This window comes from Plectropomus leopardus, chromosome 6 (genome assembly GCF_026936395.1).
Source record: "Plectropomus leopardus strain MGB_pleo_1.0 chromosome 6, ASM2693639v1, whole genome shotgun sequence".
Classification (NCBI taxonomy): Eukaryota; Metazoa; Chordata; class Actinopteri; order Perciformes; family Serranidae; genus Plectropomus; species Plectropomus leopardus.
This window is the reverse complement of record NC_142181.1, coordinates 19,377,047-19,389,648: the sequence shown is the minus strand read 5'-3', so window position 1 is coordinate 19,389,648 and position 12,602 is coordinate 19,377,047. Positions and strand designations below refer to the sequence as shown.

General features: G+C 39.8%; 1 protein-coding gene across 1 annotated transcript in view; it reads right to left on the bottom strand.

Moving 5' to 3' along the window:
• sik2b (salt-inducible kinase 2b) overlaps positions 1-12,602 on the bottom strand; it is a 79,388-nt gene that overhangs the window by 33,998 nt on the left and 32,788 nt on the right. Inside the window, exons 6-11 of the mRNA XM_042487043.2 lie at positions 12,036-12,159; positions 7,625-7,851; positions 5,153-5,305; positions 4,531-4,689; positions 2,707-2,938; positions 2,322-2,615 (exon numbers count right to left, since the gene is read on the bottom strand). Of these exons, the coding sequence (XP_042342977.1) occupies positions 2,322-2,615; positions 2,707-2,938; positions 4,531-4,689; positions 5,153-5,305; positions 7,625-7,851; positions 12,036-12,159 (1,189 nt within the window). The remainder of the gene's footprint in view (positions 1-2,321; positions 2,616-2,706; positions 2,939-4,530; positions 4,690-5,152; positions 5,306-7,624; positions 7,852-12,035; positions 12,160-12,602) is intronic.

Below are 12,602 nucleotides of genomic sequence, written 5' to 3'. Positions count from 1 at the left end.
AAAATGCATGACCAAAAAAAAGGCAAGGCTATAGTATGGCAAAACTGTCAAAATATGACATGTCCCAAAAACAGCTAAAAACACCTCAAAACAGAATAAAATAGCGTATTGATATACGCCATAGCATAGAATCTTTCAAACACGGCCAAAAACACCAAAAAAAATGCATGTTGAAAAAATGACAAAAAAAGGCAAGGCTATAGTATGGCAAAAATGTCAAAATATGACATGTCCCAAAAACAGCCGAAAACACCTCAAAACAGAATAAAATAGCGTACTGACATACACCATGGCATAGAATCTTTCATAAATGGCCAAAAACACCAAAAAAAATGCATGTCCAAAAAATGAAAAAAAATAGCAAGGCTATAGTATGGCAAAAATGTCAAAATACGACATGTCCCAAAAACAGCTGAAAACACCTTAAAAAGCATTAAATAGCTTAAGGAGACCCACCAGAGCATAGAATCTTTCATAAATGGCCAAAAACACCAAAAAAATGCATGTCCAAAAAATGAAAAAAAATAGCAAGGCTATAGTATGGCAAAAATGTCAAAATATGACATGTCCCAATAACAGCTAAAAACACCTCAAAACAGAATAAAATAGCGTACTGACACACGCCATGGTATAGAATCCTTAAAAAACGGCCAAAAACACCAAAAAAATGCATGTCCAAAAATTGACCAAAAAAAAGGCAAGGCTATAGTATGGCAAAACTATCAAAATATGACATGTCCCAAAAACAGCTGAAAACACCTTAAAAAGCATTAAATAGTGTAATGAGACCCGCCAGAGCATAGAATCTTTCATAAACGGACAAAAACACCAAAAAAATGCATGTCCAAAAAATGACCAAAAAAAAGGGCAAGGCTATATAGTATGGCAAAAATGTCAAAATATGACATGTCCCAAAAACAGCTAAAAATACCTCAAAACAGAATAAAATAGCATACTGACACACGCCATAGCATAGAATCTTTCATAAACGGACAAAAACACCAAAAAAATGCATGTCCAAAAAATGACCAAAAAAAAGGGCAAGGCTATAGTATGGCAAAAATGTCAAAATATGACATGTCCCAAAAACAGCTAAAAACACCTCAAAACAGAATAAAATAGCGTATTGATATACGCCATAGCATAGAATCTTTCAAACACGGCCAAAAACACCAAAAAAAATGCATGTTGAAAAAATGACAAAAAAAGGCAAGGCTATAGTATGGCAAAAATGTCAAAATATGACATGTCCCAAAAACAGCTGAAAACACCTCAAAACAGCATGAAATAGAGCGCCAAGACATGCCATAGCAAAGAATCTTTCAAAAACAACCAAAAACACCAAAATTTAGCATGTTGAAAAAATGACAGAAAAGGCCAAAGACCAAAAAGTCAAAAAAGTCAAAAAAGTCAAAAAAGTCAAAAAAGTCTTAAAGTCCGAAAGTCCAAAAGTCAAACAGCATAAAATAGAGTGCAAAGACACGCCATACTATAGAATCTCCCAAAAACACCAAAGTATAGCATGGTGAAAAAATGACAAGGCAAGGCTATAGTATGGCAAAAAAAGGTCAAAATATCATATGTACCAAAAACATCTGTAAACAACTCAAAACAGCATAAAATAGTGTGCACACGGCATAGCATAGAATCTTTCAAAAACGGCCAAAAACAGCAAAATAACGCATGTCCAAAAAATGACAAAAAAATCAAGGCTATAGTATGGCAAAGAAAAATACAAATATGGCATATCCCAAAAACAGCTGAAAAGACCTTAAAACAGCGTAAAATAGCATACTGAGGCACAACATAGTATAGAATCTTCCAAAAATGTCCAAAAACACCAAAATATAACATGTTGAAAAAATGACTGAAAAGGCACGGCTATAGTATGGCAAAAATGTCAAAATGACATGTCACAAAAACAGCTGAAAACACCTCACAAGGCTATAAAATTGTCAAAGGATACCTTGTGTTCAAAAAGAGACAGTACAGTCCGACAAATGAATCTGACAAAAAGTCATAAGATTTTATGTTGAAAATGTCACAGTATAGTATGTCAAAAAAATAAACAAAAAAATTGCATCATATGTAGAAAAAATAATATAGTACGTCAAAAAATGTAAACTATAGCAAAAAAGTCACAGCTTCGCTTTCCTTTGAACTTGCAGAATATGAATATCGAGGTTGAAAAAGCAGATTGGGTCTTACATGGAAAATACCTGTGTGCATATATAGAAGTGGGTGATTTAAGAGAGGACTGAGAAAGAAGAATGGAATAATTAAAGGGAAAGACAAAACAAATAAACATTGATGGTTCTGACCTTGGGTGAGAGAGGTGTCGGAGGCTCGGCGGCCTTCTCTGAAGCTGATGGGGGACCGGTTGTGGGTCTCCCTGTGCTGGGAAGTCAGAACAGCCATTTGTGGGTTGGCAGGCCTTGCATTCAAAAAAGCTGTGGGGGAAACTCCGGGGGCAGAGCTGTTTGCTGGTACCACTTCACTGAGAGAGGGAGGATCCTCCAACAGGCCGAGGTCACTGTGCACGGAGCCCATGTCGTAGCCGATGTCGGAGTCCACGCTGCCCATGGAGGGGTTGTGGCCTAGAGTGAATAATTTGCCTGGGAGGCAAAGTTCTCTTTATTAAACAGCGGTGTTTCAGATGCATGTTACAGAGTCTTAAGGTGTGCATTTGTTCAGGTGACATCATACCTTGGTTTGAAGGCCCCGGCTGGTTGGTCACCTCAGAGAGGGTGTGTCGCCGTTGCCCGAACCGAGCTGTCTGATAGGCCGAAAGCAGGTGTGGAGGATCTTCCTCTGTGTCGGGCTCTTCTGTCTCAATGCCCTCATCAATTGACGTCTCCATCATGTTGCTAGGTGACGAGGTGGAGGACTTGCGGAGGACAGTGGGGGGAGGCAGGGGGTCCAGCAGGCAGCCATTCACCTAGATGGGGGGAGTAGAAAAGGGACAAAACAAGAGAACAATAACTATACGTTCAAAATTGATTGTGCCAGCAAGAGAATAGCTCCATGCTGAGGAAACCAGGAGTCTTAAGTACTCACAGTGTGCACACATACCCATGCAAATAGGCACAAAGGCAATCACTATACTGAGTGTGAGGGCTACATTAGTCGCTCTCCTCCCTCCTTTTCCCTTCACTCACCACAGTTGGTCTCATACTGGGATTGTGTGTGTGTGTTTGTTAAAGCATGCAGGCCTGTGTGTGTTGGGGTAGAGGTGGAGGGTAAGGATAAATAAATGCACGGTCAGGAAGTGAGCTTTGACTGAAAGTGTGACTGACACACATCGATGTAAACTCACACACATGCACACACAGACAAAGATCATCTGCATGAGTGGACACAGTAACCGGAAAGCTCAGTGTTGGTCTAGAAAGTTCAACTTTGCCAATTCTACATCTGCTTTCTGTCGTGTGCTGGGATAGGAATGCTGTTACTCAACCCACACAAACACACACACACACACACACACTGAGGAGGGAAACAGCATTCAGAAATAGACGATGAAAAGGGGTTGGGGTCATAAGGGAAGACAGAAATTAAAGGATGAAGAGAAGGAGAGAGAGGAGGCAGCATTGATAAAAAAAAAACAACTAGCAGAGGAAAAAAAACAATGCCAAAAACTTAAAAAAGATGAGCTGTTGGCTGATGGGTAGGAGGTCACACCAGCAAGATCGCTGGAGCAGCGCAGCAGCTTCCTGTCCATGTGTGTTCACTCAGCTTTGCATTAGGTCACATCATCATCACAGGACCGCTTACATAACCAGGCTCCATTCACGCAGATAACGCGCACTCTGTCTCTGTTCTGTTTACCACACACATTCAAATAGTGCATTCAGACACACACAAAACATCGTACACATCATTCTTTATTGGAGCCAGGAGAGGGGGTGGGATGGAAAAGAAATCTTGGAGAATTATACTGTATCCGTTTGCATGTTTGTTCACAAGTGTGTGTATCTCTGCAGGTGTGTGAGGCCATCAACTCAAACCACTGGTTTCTGTGTTCTGTAATAATCCGTCTCCTCAACAACAGGCATGGAGGAAAAGGTCGTGGGTTGGCACAGATGAAAAGAGAGAGAGCACCGTGTGCGTGTGTGTGTGTGTGTGTTTTGAAGCCGTGCAGGACAGGCAGCTGTCCTGTCTGATGTACGTGCTGGTTGAGTTCTTACATAAGAGAACAAGTCAGCTGCACTCTGGCAGGTTGACGGCGAGAGCGAGCACTGGAAACCTCAAAGGAGTCTGGTGTACATACACACACACACACAGACACACACGCATGCACAGACATTTCAGAGTCACAGTGAGTGGGTTTGCTTATCAAAGCGAATCACTGTCAAGCTTATCGGGATAATGTTTCAGGACATACTTGTGCGAACTGATAATGACCATAATAACTGCAGTTTCCATAACCTCGAAGAGCCCAGATGTCAGGGAGCTGTTGTGTACAGACAGAGGATGAACACACAAACAAAAAAGACAACCTGAAGCCTCAGGCTGTTTTATTGGACCTACTTTGGGTGTGTTGACGTCCTCCACCATGAAATTCTGCTCCAGGGGGCATGCAGCCTGGGGGAAGGTGAAAGCAACGGAGGAGGCTTGGGGCACAGCGGGGGAGCGCAACAGATGAACACCCTGAGGGAGCAAACCCACCTGGGCTGAACCACTGGTTGACTGCAAAAAAAACATTTGAATGTCACAAGCAGCAACACAATGAAAACATTTCAATTAATTGACAAAACCTGCCAATATCCTTGATAATAATTCAGTTATCACTACATCTAGTTGCTGTGAATATGACTTTGAAATCCAAATGAGACAGAAAGGCCAGGTCACAGATTGTGAGGGAAAGGAAAGACAAAAAGTGTCACGAAGAAAAGACAGCGGGCAAAGTAAAGCAAATAATGAATAAAGCAACTGAAAGAGATACATTAAGATCAAAGCTGGGCGGAAAAGACTAGGGGAAAGCAGGTGAAGACAGAACCTGGCTGGATAAATAAATGAATGGGTCGCGTCTGTCTATTTGTTTATTACTGGGTGCAGGTTTAAATATGGAAGCTTTGATCAGGGAGGCTTCGATGGTAATCTCTGTACACATTATTCAGACCCCCCCGTCTGTGTGACACCCTGTTGCTACCTTGACGACAGTCTGTTCGGCGATAGTGCTTGGCCGTCGCTGGCGGGCATCGAGCCGCTGTTCCACAGGGAAGCTGCAGCGATGGGCCTTGAGACGCTCCACAAGAAGGTAGTAGATAGCAGCAAAATGGTTGTAGCTTTTGTTCTGCAGAGACTAGAGGATGAGAGAAAACGGAAGTGTGATTTAAGGTTCAAATAAGGCACACCTTCCATTTTTCAATTCATCTCATTGATCTTGTGTAAAATTGTGTTATTAATGCAGCTAAAGAGAAGATGATAAATAAGAAATACAATAACAACAAAGTATTACAAAAAAAGACATAAAGGCATAATAAAGTCAAAGTATATGATGCTATAAGTCATTGTATAGTATGCCAAAAAGAACATAAATATATAGTTAGTATGCAACAAAAGTAGAGAAATAAGTTAACATTATAAAAAAAAAGTCATATAAGAGTATGTCACTAAAATGGCATCAGTAGATATTAGGGTTATGTGCCACAAAAAAAAGCCATAGCATAGTATTTTCCCAAAAATCGGCATACGATACTATGACATTTTTTCATGATTTTTGACCACATACTTCACTATGACATCTTTTTAGGTTGTTTTTAGGATTTTTAATTATATACTATACTTATACTACATAATTCTTCATTGTTTTGATAAGATCCTATACTTTAATGTTTTTTTAATATTTTTTATAACGAATCATGATTTTTTATGGCATACTATACTATGCCTTTCTTTCACTGTTTTTGGATGGCATTCTACTTTATGACACTTGTTCATGATTTTTTATGACATACTATACTATGATGTTTTTTCATAATTTTGGTTGACGTACTATACCATGATGCTTTTTCATAATGTTAGACAACATACTAAAATGTGAAGTTTTTTCATTATTTTTTGAAGTCATACTATACTATGACAGTTTTTCATGGTTTTTGACGAAATACTATGCTAAGAGTTTTTTTTCATGATTTTGATCGACATACTATACCATGCCAATTTTTCATGATTTTTTGATCACATGCTATACTATGTCATTTTTTCATGATTTTGGACGACATACTTTACTATGATGTTTTCTAATGATTTTGGTCAACATACTATACTGTGACTTTTTTTGTGTGTGTGTGTTTTTTGATGACATACTATACTATTAGGTTTTATGATGGTTTTTGAAAACATACTATACTATGATGTTTTTCAGGTATTTTGATGACATACTATACATACTATGGCCATGACAACGATTTTTTGACTATATACTATACTATGATGTTTATTAATGTTTTTTGATCATGAACAAGTGTCATAAAGTAGAATGCCATCCAAAAACAGTGAAAGAAAGTCATAGTATAGTATGCCATAAAAAAATCATGAAACGTTATTAAAAAATATAAAAAAAACATTATAGTATAGGATCTTATCAAAACAATGAAGAATTATGTAGTATAAGTATAGTATATCATTAAAAATCCTGAAAAAACCTCTTAGTATGGCATATCATAAAGATCATGAAAAAAGTAACTGTAAAGTATGTCATTAAATATTATGAAAAAATGTCACAGTACAGCATGCCATCAAAAACCATGAGAAAATGTCATAGTATATAGTATATGTCATGACAAATTTTGATAAATCAAAATGGTATGGCATGTCATCAAAAATCAGGAAAAAAGTAATCATATAGTACCTCGTCAAAAATCCTGAAAAATCATCACAGTTTAATAGTAGTAATAGTATGTCATAAAAAAAATCCTCAAAAACATAGTATCATGTGTCATCAAAATTTATGAAACAAAGTTATAGTATAGTATGTCATGAAAGATCTAAAGTAATGTCCTAGTATAGTATGCCAGTATGTTATTTAAAATGGTACAAAACATTTTAGTACAATATGCAAAAAAAAGAATCATAGTTAAGAATGACATATGACCTAAAAAAAAATCATAGTCACATAAAAGTCATCATATACAAAAATGGCCCAAATATGCCATGGTGTAGTATGTCATAAAAAGTCACAGTATAATATTTCATTAAAAAGGCCCCAAAACACTGAAGTATAATATGCCATAAAAAAGTCTGGTATAGTATAAAATCCCATAAATGAAGACATGAAAAGTCTTGGTAGGGTATGCAAAAAAATTAGCACAGTATGTCATAAAAAAAATGACATAGAAAGTTATAGTACAGTATGCCATAGTATGTCATAAGAATATAACATGAGCCAACAGCATCTTGCTTGCATGGTAGCTTAGAGGGCATGACAGGATTTTTTCTGGGGCACCCAGCTACCACAGCCCCCAGTAGGTGAAGATATAGTACGGCACTGCTGGGCGCTCACCTTCACCATTCTGCCAGGGAGTACATATTATAAGGGTTATCTCTGTCACAGTCTCAAGCTCTATATTTAAACCCCTTCATGCCCCATTTAAAAAAATAAAGTCTGATAAGTCCTCACCTCTATAGTCTTGTGCTGGTCAATTCCAAGGCTGTGCATCAAGCGGAGGACCTGTTCACTGTACTCTCCCACACCTGCCTCACCCTCAGCAGACAGAGGCTGCTGGTACAGAACAGGCCTCTGTACAGGAGCATACAGAGCCATCCACTTGTGCTCCTTGATTTGGGCCACAGACAGACGTTTTGATGGGTCCAGGACCAGCATCCTGCGGATCAGATGCTCACAGTCTGCAGGGGCGGGAGAGAACAATCATAAAGGATTTGAAAAGGTTCTTATAGCCTTTCATTTTTAGTATCGCCAATTTTTCAAGAGGAAGACAACAATATGAAATGATAACACTGATAACTTCTTTTACCTATGATGAAGCAAATTAAGCCGCGAAGTGTCTTTGTCAGAGTAGCCCAGAGGAAGTAGGGCAGAGACAACACTTAGGAGCATAAAATCTGCTGAATTCTTTCTTGGTTTCAACAGCATGTCTACACTCTTTTCTACTTTCCTCCCCTCCTAACAAGAGCTCCGCACCTCTAGTTAGTGGTGAGATGAGTTTGACGTCAGACACAGCTGGGTTCTTAACAGGATTACAGTTCCCCTGGCAGTGCCGCTTTGGCCTGCCTGCACCCCTACTGCATGCACCGCAATCCAGTCCACCACACAGCATCTTTATCTATATACCCTGCTGTTACAGTATGAAAGCAAAATGGTCGCGTTCTCAGAAAAAATAGGTTCTTTATGTCCTTGATCTCAAATACTTTCTTTATTGGAATATGTCTTTAAAATTATTAGTTTCTACCTTGATTTTCAATCCAACTGAAAATGCAACTTATTTAAAAACAAAGCATGACTCACGATCTGTGCTTCAGTGATAGAAGTCATCTTTTTGAAGTACATTTTAATATCTCATTTTCACATATACGTAAGTCCAGTTTGTACACTTTAAAGGGACAGCAAATATACTTTTCAGTTATAAATGACACATCATAATCCTTTCCTCATGTGGTGTCCAAATAATCAGAAAAATGTGTTTCTGACTCTGTAAATCCACATGAAGTTGAAAGTTGGCAAAAAATTTGGTACATGAGCAGCCAAGTTGTTGTCGTATATGTAGAGGCATGTCAGCCATAAGTACTGTATATGTTTAGTTGATGGTAATAAAATTTCTATTAATCCACATACACCACGTCAATTTTTTGCTCAGATGTAATTAGTAATATAGTATTGTGTTGTAACTGCGTTGTTTCTGCCATAAAGATAGACCTTGATTAGCTAGAAAAGTTATTTACTAGAACTAGTCAGGTGATGCAAAATTTTAGTAGTGTATTAGTAGTAGTATGAGTGCAGCAACAAGTCTTGGAGGGCGGCACGGTGGCTTTGTGGTTAGCACTGTTGCCTCACAGCAAGAGGGTGATTCGAATCCCAGTTGGAACGGAGTTTGCATGTTCTCCCCGTGTCTGCGTGGGTTCTCCGGCTTCCTCCCACACTCCAAAGACATGCAGCTCAGGTGACTCTAAATTGCCCTTAGGTGTGCCTATGAGTGTGTGTGGTTGTTTGTCTATATGTGTCGGCCCTGCGATGGTCTTGCGAACTGTCCGCCTTCCGCCTAATGACAGCTGGGATTGGCTCCAGCCCCCCCACGACCCTTACGAGGACAAGCGGTTTACAGAAAATGACTGACTGACAAGTCTTGGACAAAATCATTGTGTAATATTAACCTTCAAATTGTTATTGACGCATTTAAATTAACTGAGCAATAAGGTACAACATATCTTCTTTGTAGTGTCCATGTTGTGTCTCCATTATAACTTCAAGCTCATTAACACAACAAAATCAGAAGCGCGACCCCCAAATTCAGGAAATGGGACCATCCAAGCATGTGAATGCAGCATTAAAGTCAGAATTTTCAAAGACTTGAAGTAAATGTTTCTACACACATTAGCAACCTTCTGCAGTTCACCTTCTTCCCTTATTCTCCTGGTCTATCAGTGTCCACTGATATCCCGTAATTTATCAAAGAGTAAGGAGAGAGCATTTCATAAGCCGATAATATGGTTGCCAGCGGTAACTCCCTGCTTCACATTCTTCCCAGTTGCCCTGCTGATCTACTTCCGTCTACTTGCATCACATTTTTTTCAACCTCATGCCTAGCAGTTATGCCAAATCATTTTTTTCTCCATTATGTACATGATCAGTCTTCACTGCACTTTTGCCCCATGCTGTGGCATTTAAGCAGTGTGTGCAGCTGCTTTGTTACATCAAATACAATGCAGTACAATTTGTTTGACCCAGACATGACTCAGGCTCTGCTCGTTGCTACAGCCGTGTTTATAGCAACAGATCAAGCTGAGCACTTTTTTCAAAACTATTAACCACTAGGGAAGGTTGGACTATGTAAAAGGGTCGGCACTGCATAACCATCTTGCCTGCTGGCCGGCTGATTGATTGACACGCTGTTCTAAGCCAGTACATTACACCACCATGACTTAACCACAGAACCATCCCAGTTAACACTTGCAATGTCCCAGTGGTGTAGAGTTGCACCAAGTGCCCCAACGAAGGAGAACGACACTCTGTTGCAAGAAGTTGGAGGGCAGTGAGTGGGTACTGTGGCAGACTTTATCTTTTTCATTCACTTTTTTTTACACCAGTACATATAAAATGTTATCATCATGCTTGACTGTGAACATAAGTATAACCCTATATTTAGACATTTGTAAATGAAATGCAACACAAAGTCCAATGGAGCGCTGCAGGAATGAGTCCTAAAACCCTGAAAATGAGTTGTCATTTTAGCCAATTTCCTCAACAAGTCGATGGGTTTTGTTTAAACTAACGTCTACTTCTGGCAATCACATTAACACTTCATACATGTTGTGTAAGAGGTATTCATTTGTGAAAATTATCATGCTGAACAAAACATTTATCATAAACTTTTGTTTTCCACAGAGCTTTTTTTTGCAACAATCAAAAATCCAATGGAAAACAAAAATCCAATGGAAAAACACCATTGACTCTTTGACGGGGGAACCAGGGAAATGAGAAGTTCTATGTGGGCCTACAAAATACTTAATCCCTGTAGCACTCTATTCAAAGCTCTCAAACATCACCTGATCTCACTTGAATTTTAGAAAACAACAACCTGTTTTGTTTCAGTGTGGGTTGTGATTGGCTAGCTGTATTTCTGCAACACGGGACAGAAAAAACAAAATGCCACAAGCAGCAACACAAGCAGCTGAGCTTCACAAGGCAAATTGTGTTTTATTTATTTTAAAATGGGAGTCTATCACAGCTGGAGTTATTAGCAGATCAATCAATTTGTTAATGACAGAAGCCTTTTTTGCAAATCAATTAATTGTTCTGGATAACATGTGAAATGTGCAATAGCATGAAGGGGACATAAAACAACATCCACCATTGTTAAGTCGGTTAGTTTGGGAGTTAACAACAACATTCACAGTGCTGCGATGTTTTAGTGAGAGCCCACCGTGCTGTGCTAGGCAGTGAGAGGAACGAGGGGAAATGAGATGGACTGTTTCTGGATGAAGAAATCAGCACACTCTGTTCTCCTTGTTCGGGGAACAGGGGCTGGACTGGGGGTGGGGAGGCGGGTTTATGTGTCAGTCTGGCCGCGGAGCTGACATTACACTCCTACATTCCCCTTACGTATTAATTGTTTCAAGGTCCTGAACAAATCTGCCCAGCTCTCTCACCACACCCCCCTGTGAAGAAAGTGCTCCAGACTTGCTGATGGGGTGCAGAGAAACAAGACAAGAGAAACAGACAGGGCCACAGACGGACAGGAAGATGTCTCACACATAGAGAGCATGAGTCAGACAGACGTGCAAACAGATAGACAGGCAGAGTCTCCTCTGAGAGACAGACAGGCAAGCTGCTGGAAGACTTCACTGGCTCTTCCCCAGGTTACATAAACAGCTCCAGCTCTGGACTTAATCTACTGCCAGCTAGCTAGCACAGCCGCTAACAGCAGGGCTCTTTTGAGACAGTTAGCCAACCTGACTCACTCTGCAGCCTGCATGCACGCACATACACACACACAGATGCATGTACACACATCACAGAGGACAATGACAGAGTGTCTTCTACTGTGTCCCCTTCAGCTGTGCGTGATGCTCTCTCCTTATTGAAATGACCCCCTGACGAAACGCAAAAAAACATTCAACAGTATGATATCTTGAATAGGAAAGCGTGATAAATTCATCTGAGCGGCAGTGTCCCTTACAGGAATTTTCATGCTGTTTTGCCTCATCTAAACTACATACCATGATGAGAAAGGCCGGAGGGTCGCTCACAAATGAGAACACGCATGTAAATCTACAGGAGTGTGAGGCACCGGAAAGGGGAGTTGGCACAGTCTCCTATCTTATTTTGTGTTCAATATCTCAGAGCCTAGTCTTACCTTCAGTCATGAAGTAGGGGATGCGAAACCTTCCTTCTAGGACTCTCTGTCGAAGCACTGGCAGAGTGGGCCCATCGAAGGGCAACGCACCACACACCAGCACATACAGCACCACCCCCATACTCTATGAACATGAAAATATGGACACACAGAGAGCAAGGTCAAGGCAGTGGATAAATCAGATGTGTCAGGATGTAAATAAGGTTATAAGATTATTGTTTGCAACTTTTATACTGTACACATGACGCATAGTCCTGTGAACACACGAAAACATGGTAAATGAGATATATAGCAGGCTATGGACTGTGGTAAAAGGTGCTGACTTAATCATCAGTTTCTTAAATGAATGCATGAGCTAGTTTCATGTGGCTTAGTAAAGTAAATGTTGAACAAAATTTCACTCAAGAAAAGAGATCAATGGAGATGGTCATATAAGTGCACTGCAGTTGCATTGTATTTGATGAAAAAATATTCCAAACCAGAAAAGTGCATTTAGTACAGTGCAGATATCTGCCAGGCGGCCGAGCTCCGGCTGCCCAAGCAGATCGAGACTACTGTGGACAATTT